The 19,180-nt window shown below is 46.0% G+C and overlaps 1 protein-coding gene across 2 annotated transcripts in view; it reads left to right on the top strand.

The window, feature by feature from the left end:
* rasgrp3 (RAS guanyl releasing protein 3 (calcium and DAG-regulated)) overlaps window positions 1-19,180 on the top strand; it is a 111,699-nt gene that overhangs the window by 75,748 nt on the left and 16,771 nt on the right. For both annotated transcript variants that reach the window (XM_073050516.1, XM_073050515.1), the window contains 3 exons: window positions 1,379-1,494; window positions 11,509-11,656; window positions 17,569-17,605. In XM_073050516.1, coding sequence (XP_072906617.1) covers window positions 1,379-1,494; window positions 11,509-11,656; window positions 17,569-17,605 — 301 coding nt within the window. The remainder of the gene's footprint in view (window positions 1-1,378; window positions 1,495-11,508; window positions 11,657-17,568; window positions 17,606-19,180) is intronic.

Raw genomic sequence — 19,180 nt, 5'->3', positions numbered from 1 at the left:
TAACATCCTAGTAAATCGTCTCTGCACTCTCTCTAATTTATTGATATCTTTCCTATAATTCGGTGACCAGAACTGTACACAATATTCCAAATTTGGCCTTACCAATGCCTTGTACAATTTTAACATTACATCCCAACTTCTGTACTCAATGCTCTGATTTATAAAGGCCAGCGTTCCAAAAGCCTTCTTCACCACCCTATCTACATGAGACTCCACCTTCAGGGAACTATGCACTGTTATTCCTAGATCTCTCTGTTCCACTGCATTCCTCAATGCCCTACCATTTACCCTGTATGTTCTATTTGGATTATTCCTGCCAAAATGTAGAACCTCACACTTCTCAGCATTAAACTCCATCTGCCAACGTTCAGCCCATTCTTCTAACCGGCATAAATCTCCCTGCAAGCTTTGAAAACCCACCTCATTATCCACAACACCTCCTACCTTAGTATCATCAGCATACTTACTAATCCAATTTACCACCCCATCATCCAGATCATTTATGTATATTACAAACAACATTGGGCCCAAAACAGATCCCTGAGGCACCCCGCTAGTCACCGGCCTCCATCCCGATAAACAATTATCCACCACTACTCTCTGGCATCTCCCATCTAGCCACTGTTGAATCCATTTTATTACTCCAGCATTAATACCTAATGACTGAACCTTCTTAACTAACCTTCCATGTGGAAAGGAAAACTTCTTGGCTGTTTTTGACCTCGGATTTGTAGCCTCGATTCCAGAGTATTTTGATGAATTACTTAATAAGTTAAGTGAATGAATCCTAATTATGGAACAGTCCTCCCTACTTCTAGATTATCCCACAAATGGAAACAGCACATCCACCCTGTCAGGATCCCTTTATTTGTGAAATTGTTAGCCACTTTCTTCCTGTGGATCCTGTGATTTTGTGAGCAATAATTCAGAGTTTCCTCTCTTCAGCTCCTCATGGTTGTGGGAGAGAATTGGAAAAGAGACCATCTTATTAATGGCTTGATTTTCCAATTTGATCATACAATATCCTCTTCAAACCCACTTTTTTCATCTGAAGGCTTCACTATCTTGTATTTCAGTCTTGATCTCCTGGGGGGGGGGGGGGGGAAGTTGGGGGGAAATTTCTTTGGAATTCCCAGAGGAGTGTTGGTAGTGATGCATCTTGACACAGTGCTGAGACCCTGTCCTGTGACAAAGGTTCTCTGCTGCCAATCAAACACTCCTTAGGACTCTTCACAGGATGTTTGTGTTCCTGAACATTGCTTCACCTTTTCTTAGGTGCTTTGTCATTTACTTCAGCCAAGTGGCTGGTGCATTATCGCAGTGAAATTGTTTTGCCTTGTTTATTCTGTCTCCACTGAAAGCTCATTTTAGTTTTTAGTCTGTATTTAGGAACTATGATCATGATCACGATGGTTACATCTCCCAAGAAGACTTTGAAAGCATAACTGCCAACTTCCCATTCTTGGACTCCTTCTGCGTTTTGGACAAAGACCAGTAAGTGTATAAGAAATTACCCTCTTCTCTTTGCTTGGTTTTTAGATAAATTGCTCATAGTTAAAATGTGAAAATTTTCGCAAGGAGACAACCTTATGCGGTCACAATCACATAATCAAAGGAAGTTTCCTCCCAAGAGTGCTTCACCTTTTCAACTTTACTTCAAAAGCATCTAGACAAGAATTTGAATGTCCAAGACATTGAGGGGGCATGGATCTAGTGTGGGTAAATGGGATTTGTGTAGTAATGGTAAATGTATAGTAATTATACATTAGTATGGTATAATGGTCCATGACGATATAATGGGCTGAAGGCCCTGTTGACTATTGCAGTCAGAACCAATACTCACTTGGAAAGGGTTTCCCATTCTATCTCAACCTGAGGTAGAAAAGTAGCACACCAAAGAGTAAATATACCTTTAGTCAACAGTCCTTGAGAGAATAATAACCACTGACTATACTCGATAACCACACAGCCCACCTGTGGGATCAATACCATCAAAGTTATTACCCTTCAACCATCAGGCTTCTGAATCAAACACGAGGAAATCTGCAGATGCTGGAAATTCAAGCAACACACACAAAATGCTGGTGGAACGCAGCAGTCCAGGCAGCATCTACAGGAAGAAGTACAGTCGACGTTTCGGGCCGAGACCCTTCGTCAGGACTCCCGAAACGTCGACTGTACTCCCTATAGATGCTGCCTGGCCTGCCGCGTTCCACCAGCATTTTGTGTGTGAGGCTTCTGAACCAGCCTGAATAACTTCACTCACTTTAACACTGAACTGATTCCACAAACTGGAGACTCACTTTCAAGGACTCTACAACTCATGTCCAGCAGTATTTATTTAGTTGTTTGTTTGGTTTATATTTGCAGTTTATCTTCTTTGTACATTGATTGTTTGTCAGTCTTTGTGTGTAGTTTTACATTGATTCTGTTGTATTTCCTTTTCTACAGTGAATGCTTACAAGAAGTTGAATCTCCGATGGTGTTATATATGTACTTTGATAATACATTTATTCTGAACTTTGATGTTTTTGAGCTTTAAAAGAATGTAGGTGAAAACAAATAGTAGTACATTACCTTGTAAGTGCACTGGCCATAATAGATTTTTCACTTTCAGCTTTTGTTTAAGTAATGGCTCAAGTTGACTCTATAGAATTTGTAGTTTATTTGCTTTTATTTCTCATGTTCTTTCGTAGAAAAGTAAAGTGGCAGAAACGACATCCCAAAATCTATTCAGGTCAGAAAAAAATTGCATTTGGCCAGATGCTTCACCACAAAGCACACTCTTATTATATGGCTAACACTTCATTTATTTTCTACTGCCACGCCTGTGATCTAGAACTCACAATGTGTATGAGGTACTCTGAGTGACAAAGGACTTCCCTATTCCTCGACATTATGCCCAAATCTGACCCTTATTACTGACTTTGAGATAAGGGCTTTCAATCAGTGTCCTTGTGTCGACCATGAAGACCTAAAGCAGAAACAGCAGAAATAAAATCTGACAATGTTGGATGCATGTGGTGAAGAAGACATACAGGATTTTGTTCTTCATTATTCAGGGAAATGAATGGGCCACGCTGACCAAGCTTTATATAGCACGTAAACTCAGCTGAAGCATTGTGATGAGAGGCCTTGACGAGGATGGCTTGACCCAAATGCTGGAGTATTGGAAGCAAGGCTCCAGACACGGTATCACACTGGATTGAGAACTGAGCACAAAACAAATCCGAGACTAAATCACTAGTAGGCCTTGTGATTGAGCGCCAAACCTCAGTTCAGGTGCTCTTTAATTACTCATTTCTTGGTGGCCAAAACAAAATTGCCAATTAACAGAACCGTCCTGAACCCTTAAAGTCACTGTACCAGCTAACCATACTCGAGAGTCCCAGAAACTGGTGTGGTTGGTAGCATCTTGTAACAGGACCCCTCCCCTACGGCTGACTCCTGACCTACCCGACTATTTGGACTGCTCATGGATGAAGGCTGGATGCAAATGTCATGACTTTGAAAGGTCCAATGAATTTGGGCGCCAACTTCCTAGACTCCACCTGGAGAGGCAACTCATGAGTGGACCCACAGACCTGTTGCCCGGGCTTCTGTCTTCTCCTTCAATTCATCTTGGTCTCCATCTTCTGGGTAGAGGCTGGCAAAATCATCTTGCTCTAATCCATTTTTGCTTGCACTGTTCTGGAAAGAGAGGTGGAGGATAACCGAACTGGCACTCGAATGGTGACAGCCCGTACACCGAATGTCGTAAGGTGTTGTGGACGGCTTCTCCCCACATCAAGTGGTCGCACCACTCATCAGGTCTTTCTGAAGCCTGGCATCTTAAGGTACATTCTAAAGCTTGATTGGTCCACTCCATCGAGCCGTTGGAGTGTGGGTGACACCCTGAGGAAAGGTTTGCTGTTGACCCTCTCAGCCTACAGAATACCCTCCAGAAATGTGATGCAAATTGTGAACCATAATCCGAGACAGTGTCCACCGGGAGTCCATGGATCGTGAAGACCTGGTCCAGGAACATTTCGGACTTTTCCACTGCAGATGGTAGCTTCTCCAAGGCAACGAAATTGCAGGCTTTGGAAAACTGGCCGACAATTACCTTCCCTTTGGATGGCAGAAGACCCGTGACAAAATCCATGGAGAAGTGTGCCCGTGGTCTTTCCGGAATAGGTAGGGGGTGGAGGAGACCTTGAGGTCAGGTACGGGGCTTCTTGTTCTGGGTGCACACCTCGCATGCCTGCATGTATTGTCAGACTTCCTTTGTCATTTCGGGCACCAATACTTCCTCTTGATAAACTCAAGGGTCCTAGCAATCACTGGGTGAGTTCTCCAACCTGACGAAGTCCACGATCTGGAAGCCTCTTCAAAACATCCATGACATGAGTGACGTGCTCCTCCATGGATTTCCAGAAGACTAGGATATCATCCAAATAGGCAAAGTCATACTTACGGAGAGTATCCTGGAGCTTGCTGTTTATAAAGACCTGGAACATGGCTGGAGCATTCGCAAGGCCAAAGAACATAACCAGGTACCCATAGTGCTGTGTCAATGTATTGAATGCAGTCTTCTATCCATTGCCTTCCCTTATATGGACCAGATTGTATGCACTCTATAGGTCTATCTCTGTGCATATTCTCACTCTTTGGAGCATCTTGAAGTCCGTATTCATGGGTGGAAGGTGGTAACAAATCTTGGCTGTTGTACTGCTAATCCCCCTATAGTCAATGCAGGGCCGCAGGCTCCCATCTTTCTTTTGTACACAGGAGAAGCTTGCAACCGCAGGACAGGCAAAGGTCAGAAAGAAGACCATGGCAAGAGCCTCCTTTATATACTCTACCACTGCATTTCTCTCTGGCCTGAGAGCATGTACAAACAGCACTCAACGAACAATACATGCTGACAGAGATGAGAATTCCATCCCTTCACACCTCTTCCTGCAGAAAAACATCTACTATTTTTGCACTGTTTTAACCACAATGATTCAACAGACCCTCAGAGCTCCCCCCCCTCCCCACCAGCTTCACAAAACTAATTCATAGAAACAGTGGGCAAATCAGAGTCCAAATCCCTCGTCTGTATCCTCGGGTGATGGCAGTGAGGTATTACAAATGGTCCTTGCCTCCCCCTGCACAGGGTATTGGCTTCAAGGATCTGCATATAGGGGTCTTTCCTTTCCTCGAGGTCCGGTGGCTGGATTCCTTAGCCTTAGCTGCAAGATTTCCAGACTTTTTGGGCATCTCCTTGGTCTTCTCCCAAACAAGAGTTTCCCTCTCTCTAGTTCCCGTGCAGTCCTGACAAGACAAAGTCAGAACATGCACAGCCCCATGAGGGCAGGACAAGGTCTCTAGAGGGCCTCAGGGTACCTCACACTGAAGGCCCACGAACAAACACTCTTACGATGCTTGGATCAAGAAATGATTCTCCCCTCCCCCGAGTCCACTGATGGGTTATGCTGAGGCAGCCAACTGTACCCGAGGGTCAGGGGTATGAGTGCGGAGTCAATAATGTAGAAACTAGTGTCTTCACACGATTCCCTATCCTCATCTGCAACATCACAGTCTGTTGCTGGATCGGCCCGGAACCTAGCTGTCCAAGATGGCTGTGGGGAAGGACTGGTTCAACTCATGTAGCGGTACATCGAGCTGACCGGTGATTACGAAGTGCAGCAAATTACCCGCTGCCCCAGTGTCCATGAAAGCCTTCACCTGCCTCAAGCTCTGACCCCAAGGTGAGTTCCGCCTTCAGCACGGAACCAGAATCCGTGGGATTGGGAATAGTGGCTGCCACTGTCACAGTCCTCCTTACACTGGACGGTTTAGCAGTTCTCCAGGTGGCCGCAGATTTGGACATTCGGCCTGCAGGTGACCTGCTTCCCTGCAGTAAAGGCAGTGACGTTGACTACAACGCCGGGACCTCATCGGCGGAGAGTCTCGTGCAACCACCCCGCACGGGTGCGACTGGATCTTGAGCAGGTGGCAGGCTGGTCGTGGTCCGAGGCTGCAGAGCAGAACTGCAATGTGTAGGCACCAGGCTCAGAATGGCTTTCTTCCACCTCCTGAAGTAGTCCCACTTGCGCTCTGCCAGATGATTATTGAGACGGGTGGACTGGTCGATCAGAACCTCTAAGTTCTCTGCATCCTGCAGTGGCGGTGAAACATGAACAGGGCCTCCCCGTTTCAAACACTCTCCTGGGCCAAGGTCCGAAATTTAATCACACAAATGGCCGCTGACTGTCCCCCCTATCGAACCTCCATCAGGTAGTCTGAGGCTCAGCCGGCTCCAGTGGGATGAAACATGGACAGGGCCTCCCCGTTTCAAACACTCTCCTGGGCCAAGGTCCGAAATTTAATCACACAAATGGCCGCTGACTGTCCCCCCTATCGAACCTCCATCAGGTAGTCTGAGGCTCAGCCGGCTCCAGTGGGATGAAACATGAACAGGGCCTCCCCGTTTCAAACACTCTCCTGGGCCAAGGTCCGAAATTTAATCACACAAATGGCCGCTGACTGTCCCCCCCTATCGAACCTCCATCAGGTAGTCTGAGGCTCAGCCTGCTCCAGTGGGATGAAACACCTTCCTTACGGCTGCCATGAATTCTGAGCAACTCTCCGACCTGCGTTCCCAACGTGCGGACCTGCGGGCACTGCCTCGGAATACAAAGGGGTATCAAAGAAGTTAGGCAGAGTCATCTCTTTAGAATAGAGGCAAAGTGGAATTTCTCTAGCCAAAGGGTGGTGTATCTGTGGAATTCATTGCCTTGGATCACTTGTGGAGGCCGTCTTTGGGGAGAGACTGGTGAATATAGCTATGTTTTCCCTGGGGGGAGGAAGTTATGAAGACATGATAGAGGTATGTAGTTAAGGTACGCAGCAGGAGACTTTACCCCATAGCCGAGAGGACATAAGTTTAGGGTAAGAGGTAAGAGACTGAAGGGTGACTGGAATGCACCATCTGGGAGAGGGATGGAAGCAGGGTTGCTGAAAGCAGTTAAGAAGGGTCTACATAACCAGTTGGATCACCTAGGCAAAGAAAGCTGTGGGCCAAGAGCTGGAAGATGGGATTGATTATGAATGGTCCTCACTGGTTCGCATGGACATGGTGGGCCAAGTGGTGTGTTTTAATGCTGAACGACTCTATCACTCAGCAGGGTGGGCAATACCTGTAGAAACAGCCTGCTCGTTAAACTTATTTCTCTTTCCACACATACTGTCTGACCAGCTGAGTGGTTCCAGTACTTTATATTCCTGATCTGATTATCTTGCTTTGCTGTGCATCAACATTTAGGGATGATTGTGCATGGATACCATTTACTCCTTCTGTCACTATTTTGATTAATCCTTCTTAAACCTAAATGTCTCACATTTTGCATCTTTCATAGAACATAGAACATCACAGCACATTACAGACCCTTTGGCCTCTGATTTTGTGCCGTCATTTTAAGCTACTCCAAGATCATCTAACATTTCCTTCCATCATAGCCCTCCATTTTTGTTTCATCCATAATTATGACTGTTTCCTTGACTATGTTGTTCATTATGTTCCCAGTTTTGTGTCATTTGCAGATTTGGTTATGTGGATGTCCAAGTCATTAACATGAAAGGGTAAAGCTGAGGATTCAGTCCAGATCCCTGAGGAAACCTGGCTTGTTACCTCCCATCAATCAAGTGAACATTTACCTCTACTCTCTGTATGCTACCTTCTGAACAGTTCATCATCATTATGTTCCATGTTGTATGAGGTGGACATTCATAGTCTTTCCTTGATCATGACTGTTCCTGGCAAATTTTTCTACAGAAGTGGTTTGCCATTGCCTTCTTCTGGGCAGTGTGTAACCCCAGCCATTATCAACACTCCTCAGAGATTGTCTGCCTTGACGTCAGTGGTCACACAACCAGGACTTGATACGGAAAAACTTTTTCACCCAGAGAGTGGTGGATATGTGGAATGCTCTGCCCCAGAAGGCAGTGGAGGCCAAGTCTCTGGATGCATTCAAGAGAGAGTTAGATAGAGCTCTTATAGATAGCAGGGTCAAGGGATATGGGGAGAGGGCAGGAACGGGGTACTGATTGTGTGTGATCAGCCATGGTCACAGTGAATGGCGGTGCTGGCTAGAAGGGCCGAATGGCCTACCCCTGCACCTACTGTCTATTGTCTATTGACTTGTGATATGCACCAGCTACTCATACGACCATCCACCACCTGTTCCCATGGCTTCATGTGACCCTAAGCAAGTGGTATACTTTGCCCAAGGTTGACCAGTAGACTAGCGGAGGGAAGGAGACGTATCTCCAACATGCCACCCAGCCTGAACAGCTCCATAATCATAAGTTTTTATCTAATTCTCATTTTTGCATAATCCTATGCAAAAACTTAACAAATGCTTTCTGGAAATCTGTACAGATGACACCCGTAGACATTCCAAGATTGACCACGATGATGATTATCAACCAGATGAGTTGCACATGATCTGTCCTTCCTGATTCTTTGGTCATCTGATAGCTCAGTCACAATCACCTGGCCTGCTGAGTTCCACCAGCATTTTGTTTGTGTTGCTCTGGTAGCTAAATCAGACAACTTCTGACAAATTTCACTAAAGGCCTCAATTCTTATGGAGTAATTGCCTGAACATTTCTTTCCTCGTTTCTGAATAACTGAGTGATATGTATAATTTTCTAAAGCTCTTGGAACATTGCTAGTGATCCTTGGAATATTATGATTCAAACAACTGCAATTTCTTCCCCAGGCACGTTGATACCCTGGGACATTCAATCTTAGAGAGAGCAACTGTGTGCTATTTCTGTTAGCAGCATGACATACATGTGACACTTTGCTTGTGAACAGAGAGAATGATTTTTCCCAAGGAACCAGTGCCCCACTAAGCCTCATGAGCTACATTTACATTTTTTTTCTGCTTTTGGGATTATTCAGGGGCCGTATGATTGTTACCAGTTGCAGGAGGTGAGAAGGAAAATACTTTATCACTTGATCTCACTGTTGGGTTTAACTTCAAATTCAAAGTTCAAAGTAAGTTTTATTATCAAAGTACATATATGTCTCCATATACAAGCCTGAGATTAATTTTTCTGTGGGCATACTCAACGAGTCTATAGAATAGTAACTATAACAGGATCAATGGAAGATCAACCAGAGTGCAGAAGACAACAACCGATGCACATGCAAATATAAATAACTAACAATAAATAACGAGAATATGAGATAACAAGATAAAGAGTTCTTAAAGTAAGATCATTGGTTGTGGAAACATCTGAATGGAAGGGCAAATGAGTGTAGTTTAGCCCTTTTTATTCAAGAGCATGATGGTTGAGGGGTAGTAACTGTTCCTGAAGTTGGTGGTACTGAAACTCTTGTACCTTCTACCTGATGGCAGCAGTGAGAAAAGTTGTTGTGAATCTCTGATGATGGTTGCTGCTTTCCTATGACAGTGTTTCATGTAGATGTGCTCAATGGTTGGGAGGGTTTTACCCATGATGTACTGGGCCAAATCCACTACCTTTTGTAGGATTTTCCATTCAAAGGTATTGGTGTTCCCGTACCAGGCCGTGATGCTGCCAGTCAATTGACTGTCCATGACGCATCTCTAAAAGTTTGTTGAAGTTTTAGATGTCATGGTGAATCTCCGCAGACTCCAAGGGAAGTTGAGGTGCTGCCATGCTTTCTTCATAATTACACTTACATGCTGGGTCCAGGACAGATCCTCTGAAATAGTAACACGCAGAAATCTCAAATTTCTAACCCTCTTCACCTCTGATCCTCCGATGAGGACTAGCACATAGACCTCTGGTTTTCCTCTCCTGAAGTCTGTAATTCAGTTCCTTGGCCTTTCTGACATTGGGAGAGAGGTTGTTGTTATGACCCAACTCAGTCAAACTTTCAACTTTCCTCCTGTATGCTGATTCAAACACACCACCTTTGATTTGGCCCACAACAGTGGTGTCATCAGCAAACTTGAATGTTATCCCATCAAAAAGGAAAGTATGGAAGGTTCTGTGGGAGTGTAAGGAGTGGCATGATCTAGCTCCACTACCAGTCCAACAACCAGTTCAAGAATTTTTATAAAATCATGTTCTTGTGTTATGAGAAAGAGTTGGTGTTGATGAAGTACACGTTGTGGAGCTCTTTCTCCCTCTGATCCTATTCGACACGCCAAAGTTCAGCATCCCTGCTATAGATAGGGTCAACGCAAGCAGGCTTTTTTTTCACTGAGGTCGGGCGGGAATACAACCAGAGGTCATGGGTTAAGGGTGAAAGGTGAGAAGCTTAAGGGGCACGTGTGGGGAAACTTCTTCACTCAGAGGGTTGTGAGAGTGTGGAATGAGCTGCCAGCACAAGTGGTGCGTGCGAGCTCGATTTCAATGTTTAAAAGAAATGTGGATAGATACACAGGTGTAGAGGTGTGTGGGATTAGGCAGTTAAAATGTTTTTAGCATGGACTAGATGGACCAAAGGGCCTGTTTCTGTGCTGTACTTTTCTATGACTCTATGGCTACTCCATACTGATATCACTGTTAAAGTTGGGTACGATTGTCGAGGCTTTTTGGGGGTGTTTTGGACTAGAAATCTCCCTATCCATGTTTGCTGCTGATGCAAAGATAGGCACCTTGTAAACAGTGTGATTGGCAGTGTCAAATAATCAATGGATACAGATAACTAAGGGGCATCAGGAGACTGAGAACATGAGGAACACTCTGGCACGTGGCTTTCAGCATAAGGTGAGGCGAGTCCATTAAGTTGTGACCTTGGGGCATACAACAGAGTACCTTCCAGGTAGAATCAATGAATTCCAAGTAATCTTGGTGGCCCACTTCACAAATACAACAGAATAGAGGCAGGAAGCACTGCATCAGGCCTTTCAGCCCATCATGACCAAACTAAACATTGAAGACCCATCCCACTTTCCAGCACTCAGTCCATCTCCTTCAGCCAGAGGGTGGTGAAACTGTGGAACTCATTGTCACAGGTGGCTGTGAAGGCCAATCATTGGGTATATTTAGGGCGGAAGTTGATAGATTCTTGATTAGTCAGGGCATAAAGGGATACTGTGTGAAGGCAGGAGGTTGGGGCTAAGAGAGAAATCGATCAGCATGATAAAATGGTGGAGCAGACACGATGTGCCAAATGGCCTAATTCTTCTCCTATATCTTATGGTCTTCTGGTCTTCTGTGTTCTGCTGTTTCAAATGCTCATCCAGTCACCTAAATGTGCAGTCATTCCTCATAACTGAACTGGTCTCTTCCGGGCAATCTCCTCTCTACATCTCTATTCACCAACCTAAATATACCACTTTAAATATACCCAATAACATGGCGTCTACAGCTGTCTATGGTAATTAGTTCCACAGATTCACCATTTTCTGGCTGAGGAAATTCATCTTGATCTCCTCCTCTGGGTTAGAACAGTTCAATGTTATGTTAGGCTAAGTTATGTAGATGACTGTGCATTTGTGCGATAATTAAGTCTTTGTTCCCCCTTATCTTCGACAGGGACGGGCGGATCAGTAAAGATGAAATGATGGCCTATTTCCTGAGGGCTAAATCGCAGCTCCAGTGCAAAATGGGACCGGGCTTTATTCACAATTTTCAAGAGATGACGTACCTCAAGCCCACGTTCTGTGAGCACTGTGCAGGATTTGTAAGTACATCCACTGAAATGATGGTGCTGCAGTGACTCTCCCTGAGCTTTCTCCAATGTGCTTGAGTCTAGATGTCTTCCCTCGGAAACTCTATATTAAAATAATCACCATAAACCCACACTTAAGTTTTGCTAAATCCCTCGCTGACCACGTCTAAATGCCCAGACACAACGCTGCACAAAACCAGAGAGCAGTAGCACACTATATATGTGAGAACACCCCAGGTAGATAAATCCACTACCTTTCTCTTCCCCATTCTCTCATTAGCCACGTTGCCTTCTGTACCAAATACATTACGTGTACATTAGTTGTCTTCTGCTGCTGTTGCCCATCATTTCAGGTTTAAAGTGTTGTGAATTCAGAGACGCTCTTCTGCACACCACTGTTGTAATGTGTTGTTATTCGAGTTACTGTCACCTTCCCGTCAGCTTGAACCTGTTCGACCGTTCTCTTCTGACCTCTCTCATTAATAAGGTACTTTCTCCCACAGAACTACCGCTCACCGGATATTTAATATTTTTCACACCAATCCCTGTAAACTCCACAGTTGTGCATGAAAAGCCCAAGAGATCAGCGGTTTCTGAGATACTCAAACCACGCCATCTGGTATTAACAATCATTCCATGGTCAAAGTCACTTAGATCACATTTCTTTCCCATTCTGATCTTTGGTCTGAACAATGACTGAACCCTTGACCATGTCTACATGCTTTTATGCATTCAGTTGTTACCACATGATTGGCTGATTGGGTTGTTTGTGTCAATGAGCAGGTGTGCAGGTGTACCTAATAAAGTGGCCACTGAGTGTATATCGATTTGATCAGAACATTAACAATATTTCTGATCTGTGGCTCATACATAGTGTGCGAGGTAATTCTTAAATACCTACTAGAAATATCACATAGATCTGCCTCATTAGCTATCTTACCAACATGATATTCCACTCTGCCATAGAATCAAAGTATTGATTCAAGTGATAAACGTTGTTAATCTACAGACTTTTGCACTAAATGTTCTCTTTCTTTGTGCAAAGAGCTACCAAAGCTCAATTGTACTGGAGAATATTACAAAAGGCTTTAGAAGTCCTGACTGTGCGACTGGAGGAATCTCTAATGCTTCTTCGAGGATCATCATCTTGTCATGGAGGGAGGAGAGGCTTGAGAGTTCCTGAGATCCTGTGAGCGATGTCGTTTGACACTTATCTCCTGCTGGGGTCACCCATTGTGGTAAGGTCAAGGGAGAGGTTCCAGACAAAGAACGATCCAAGCAAGCCCTCAATGGTGGAGCTGGCAGAAGGTGACGACACAGTGAGATTGGAGGGAGGCTGCAGCAGTGAAGGGTACCCAGTCCTCTTGTGTTCCATGCCACTGGATGCTGATCCCGATCTGTCAATGTGCTTCAGTCTACCCACATTAAACAAATCCATGCAAAGGTGTTCTCCAATAAGGGAGCTCACCCAAATATGTGTATCCTGGAGTGGCCTTTACAGCCAGCTGAGGACCCATCAATAGACAGCCTCTTAAGAGAACATCAAACTTGACTTGAGAGAATGCACTACTAATTTCCACATCATCGTCATCATTACATGTCATGTCATGCGATGTGGGCCATTATGGTCCCATGACCATGATTGTTCTTGGCAAATTTTTCTACAGAAGTGGCATGCCATTGCCTTCTTCTGGGCAGTGTCTTTACAAGACAGGTGACCCCAGCCATTATCAATACTCTTCGGAGATTGCCTGCCTGGCGTCAGTGGTCACATAACCAGGACTTGTGATGAGCACCAGCTGATCATACAGCCATCCACCACCTGCTCCCATGGATCATTGTAACCCTGGATGGGTGGGGGCAGGTGGTGCTTCACATTGCCCAAGGGTGGCCCACAGGCTTGTGGAGGGTAGGAGCACCTTACACCTCCTTTGGTAGGGACGTATCTCCACCATGCCACCCTAATCTTGAAGCAGGTGTCCTAAAGACTAATTCAGAATACTGAACACGGCACTGCTCTGAATGGAATCCCAGAACCTGCGTGGGAGGGTCCTGACGGTGTTGTTTCCGCTTGAGTTTGCAATCAAGAAGTTTACGTGACGCACCCCCCGCCCCCACTCCTGTGGCCACCAATGTGTTTTAGATCAGGAAATTCATGGTTAGTCATTCATTCAATTTCCCTGCCCCATGTGCTTGAATGTTCTCATCACTGAATCTCCTCCATGGAAACAAGTTATTCTGGATTGACCAATGCTAATGAGTGACACTAGAGGGTAAGAATTAAGCAGCCCATGCTAGAGGAAGCGAAACAATGAACAAAAGGGCAAGAGTTGGCCAAAAGGCCCTTCAAACCTGGCCTGCCTTTCAATAGCTAGTCTTTGCTGGCCTCAACTTCTCTTTCTGCCACTTCTACATGGTCCTCAATTTCTCAATCTTTCAAATATTTATCTATTCAAAGACATTCAAAGGACGTTTGTTATCAAAGTTTGTCTGCAGTATACAAGCCTGAAATTCATCTTCCCCACAGGCCGTCACAAAACAAAGAACCAGGGACCCAACCTGTTCAAAGAAAACCATCAAACTTTAAACTCCCTGCCCCCCAAATGCCAAAAAAAAAAGAAAATCATGCAAACAGCAACAGAGCAAAAACACAGAATATAAAACACAGAATCAAAAAGCATATTTCCATACAGTTCAGCTCAGTGTTCGTTATCTGCAGGCTGTCCCAATTCAAAAGTCACCCAAAGCAGAGACAAAAAAGAGCGACCAGAACTTTAACTGGAAACTAGGACACATCATAATCCTGAATTAGAATCCAAATCTACAATTTCCGTCGATTAAACCTTGTTCCGGCTTCATCCACTGAGAGCATCGAGGGAGAGAGAGATCACTCGAATGCAAGGACCTTCCCTCATGGGCAACGAGGGAGAGGGAGAGAGACCATAACACACAGACTCCTTCTCCAGCAGCAGCGAGCGAGAGACTGGTAGACGGCGCTGAACACTCACTCGCCTTCCATGATAAAATTTAAAGATTAGCTTTATTTGTCACATGCACGTTGAAACAGACAGCGAAATGGTTTGCTTGAATGCTGGGCAGCCCAGAAGTGTTGCCATGGTTCCAGGCGCTACTAACATAGCATACCCATAACTGTCCAATCTTACCATTCAACTTTGATCTTTGAAATCCCTGAAACCCTCTTCCCCCGAGAGTTACAAAGATTCACTTCTTCTTCTTTCTTCTTCGACTGTCCATTGATTTTGATATTGACTGCGCTAAGAGTTTAGTCTCTGCAGGCATGTTTACGGGCCACAAGACCAGCATTGGATCGGCACTGTCTCCCACATCGGTTGCATTTGTGATTTGACTGGTCTAGCACCAAATATCTGTGTACATGACCTGCTTCATATTTCTTCTGCCTTTTCTCCTCGATAGCTGGGATTGACTTCTTGACAATGCAGCACCAACTTCTTCTGTCCAAAGCATCTTTCTCCCAGTTGTTGACATTCATGTCAGTATTCTTCATATGGCGTTTGAGCACATCTTTGCAGCGCAGCTTCTGACCACCATGCTTCCTCTTTGTTGGCGTGTTGGCACGTGGCCAAGTGGTTAAGGTGTTGGTCTCGTGATCTGAAGGTCGCTAGTTCGAGCCTCAGCTAAGGCAATGTGTTGTGTCCCTGAGCAAACCACACTTTGCTCTGTGACGACACCGGTGCCAAGCTGTATCAGCCCTTGCCCAACATCGGTGGTGTGGAGTGGGGAGACTTGCAGCATGGGCAACTGCCGGTCTCCCATACAACCCTGCCCAGGCTTGTGCCCTGGAAACTTTCCAAGGCACAAATCCATGGTCCCTTGAGACGAACAGATGCCTAGTAAAGATTCACTACCCTAAAAGGAAAGAAGTCAAGTCAAATCACTTTTTATTGTCATTTCGACCATAACTGCTGGTATGTTACACAGTAAAAATGAGACAACGTTTTTCAGGACCATGGTGCTACATGAAACAGTACAAAAACTACACTGAACTACGTAAAAACAACACAGAAAAAAAACTACGCTGGACATACAGACCTACCCAGGACCGCATAAAGTGCACAAAACAGTGCAGGCATTACAATAAATAATAAACAAGACAATAGGCACAGTAGAGGGCAGTAAGTTGGTGTCAGTCCAGACTCTGGGTATTGAGGAGCCTGATGGCTTGGGGGAAGAAACTGTTACATAGTCTGGTCGTGAGAGCCTGAATGCTTCGGAGCCTTTTCCCAGATGGCAGGTGTGAGAAGAGTTTGTATGAGGGGTGCGTGGGGTCCTTCATAATGCTGTTTGCTTTGCGGATGCAGCGTGTGGTGTAAATGTCTGTAATGGTGGAAAGAGAGACCCCGATGATCTTCTCAGCTGACCTCACTATCCACTGCAGGGTCTTGCGATCCGAGATGGTGCAATTTCCGTACCAAGCAGTGATGCAGCTGCTCAGGATGCTCTCAATACAACCCCTGTAGAATGTGATGAGGATGAGGGGTGGGAGATGGACTTTCCTCAGCCTTCGCAGAAAGTAGAGACGCTGCTGGGCTTTCTTTGCTATGGAGCTGCTATTGAGGGACCAGGTGAGATTCTCTGCCAGATGAACACCAAGAAATTTGGTGCTCTTAACAATCTCTACCGAGGAGCCGTCCATGTTCAGTGGGGAGTCGTCGCTCCGTGCCCTCCTGAAGTCAACAACCATTTCTTTTGTTTTGTTCACGTTCAGAGACAGGTTGTTGGCTCTGCACCAGTCCGTTAGCCACTGCACTTCCTCTCTGTAAGCTGACTCGTCGTTCTTGCTGATGAGATACACCACAGTCGTGTCATCGGTGAACTTGATGATGTGGTTTGAGCTGTGTGTTGCAGCACAGTCGTGGGTCAGCAGAGTGAACAGCAATGGACTGAGCACGCAGCCCTGGGGGGGGGGGGGGGGGGCCCATGCTCAGTTTGAAGTTTCTATCCACATCTTGCCAGGGATTTCTTCATGCCTGCTGTTTCTGAAAAGCTGTGATCAAAACCATTTGTGAAGGGAAATCAGTTGATACTCATTCTGTCACTCTGGGACAATTTCATTTCTGCTACATTACACAGTATCATAGTGGTTAGCACAATACCTTACAGTACCGGAGACCCAGGTTCAATTCCCGCCATCGCCTGTAAGGAGTTTGTACGTTCTCCTTGTGACCGCGTGGATTTCCTCCGGGTTCTCCAGTTTCCTCCCAGAGTTCAGAGACGTGTTATTGGTAGGTTAATTGGTCATTGTAAGTTGTCCTGTGTCTAGGCTAGGGTTAAATTAGGGGGAGGGGTTACTCAAAGGACCGGAAGGGCTATTCCATATTTACCTCAATAAATGAAATTATAAAGCTTTGAGACAGAGATGATTTGTCTGTGCAGGTCTCTGCCACTTGGCTCCCTGCCAGTCGAAGCTGGCTGCCTTTAGCCTCGGCTGTGGCGTTCCCTGCATCTGCTTTTACATCTCCCACAACACTATTTGCTTTGTTTCATCCCAGCTTCACACCCCTCCTTAAGCTTTTGCTCCACTGCTGGAGAGAAGTAAACAGTAATCGTGGTGAATGGAAACGGCTGCAATGGAGCAGATTAGGGTGTTAATCGTGACCCTGCCATGTCAGCCCATCACTCCCAGCCTGGCGTGGTTCATCTGCCAGGTTCCTTTTAAATGTCATTGATAAGTGTCACCCCCGTTCTGAGAGAAGTTAGCGAGCAATGGAGCAGACAGCGCAGGCCTGAAACAACGATTCCCAGCTCCATGTGTCAGGAAGGGTGTTGTGAGCAGCTCCATCCTGTTTGTGTTGCTGCAGGCCACAGCTCTTTCCTCTTTCATTACTTCACCTTCCTTCCGGTTCCCCTACCAACTCACTAACATTCTTCTGCTCTCTTTGCAGCTCTGGGGTATAATCAAACAGGGACACAAGTGTAAAGGTAAATAAGAACTCTCTCTTTTTTTTTCTCAGATGGCTATTGTATTAATGTTGGCAGAGGAAGTTTTAGGGATATGCAGCTGGGGGATCTGGGGCCTTGTCAAGCAGGGCCCAGAAGGCAGTAACATCTACAGTCCGATAAAATCGGGCAAAAAGGCCAATTTGCTTCTGCAGGAGCCACAATGGGTTTTTAACCTTCGCTGTGGAGACTAGAGGGGATGTGGTGACATTGTTAAAGCAGCAGAGAATATTTTGAGTGTGGTGAACTACATATACCTGTCTGGACTGCTCCTGTGGCTCCTCCCACAGACCCCTGTATAAAGGCGATTGAGGCCTGAGCCCGGCCTCATTCTCCAGGATGTAGTGTTGTTCATTCTTCCAGTCAATAAAAGCCGATATCTCGCTTCTTACGTCTCAGAGTGAGTTATTGATGGTGCATCAATTTTATTGACTGGAAGTTAAAACATGGAAACCGTTTTACATCCGGAAAGATTGGATTTGGACCCCCAAGACCCTGAAGCAGCTCTTGCCTTTGAACTCTGGCTTGCATGCTTCCAATCATACTTGGAGGAGGTTCGTGCAACTCGTGACACGGCCGGTAAGTCACAGGATCACCTTAGCTTCTGGGTCGCATTCCACAGACATCCGGGTGGGTGGGTTGTGTAGCGACATTGGTGGTGCAGGGCACAGAATATCGGGACTTTGCACTACTGGTCATGCCTCGACTGTGTGCACCTGTGCTATTGGGGCTGGACTTCCAGAGCCACCTCGAAAGTGTGACTATGGCATATGATGGGCCCCTCCCGCCGCTCACTGTCAGGAATCCTCAGTTTGGTGGGACTTCGCCATATACCCCGTTACCGCACAGACATACACACCGAACCACACGTCCCGCCCAGCACCATGCCGATAGCTGTGCTACTGACACTACTTGCAGCCTGTCCACCCTCAAGATCCCTCCCCCATCGCTGTTCGCCAACCTGACCCCCGACTGTAAACCGGTGGCGACTAAAAGCAGGAGGTACAGCGCAGGGGACAGGGCCTTCATTCAGTCAGAGGTGCAGCGGCTGCTCGGGGAGGGGATCATCGAGCCAAGCACAAGCCCCTGGCGGTCCCAGGTGGTTGTTGTTCGGACTGAGCAGAAAAATAGGATGGTTGTGGACTATAGTCAGACCATCAATAGGTTCACGCAGCTTGACGCGTACCCCCTACCCCGCATCGTGGATATGGTCAACCAGATAGCTCGACAATAGATCTGAAATCCGCTTATCACCAGCTCCCCATCCACCCAGAGGACCGCCCCTACACCGCCTTCGAGGCGGGCGGCAGGCTCTATCACTTCCTGCGCGTCCCATTTGGTGTCACCAATGGTGTCTCTGTCTTCCAGAGGGAAATGGACCGGATGGTGGACCAGTACAACCTGAAGGCCACATTTCCCTATCTAGATAACATCACCATCTGTGGTCGCGACTGGTCGGATCACGACGCCAACCTCCAATGATTTTTCCAAGTGGCCGAAGCTTTGAACCTTACTTATAACAGGGACAAGTGTGTGTTCAGAACCACCCGACTCGCT

Source organism: Hemitrygon akajei, chromosome 7, assembly GCF_048418815.1.
Source record: "Hemitrygon akajei chromosome 7, sHemAka1.3, whole genome shotgun sequence".
Lineage (NCBI taxonomy): Eukaryota > Metazoa > Chordata > Chondrichthyes > Myliobatiformes > Dasyatidae > Hemitrygon > Hemitrygon akajei.
This window is presented reverse-complemented; position numbering and strand designations above follow the sequence as displayed.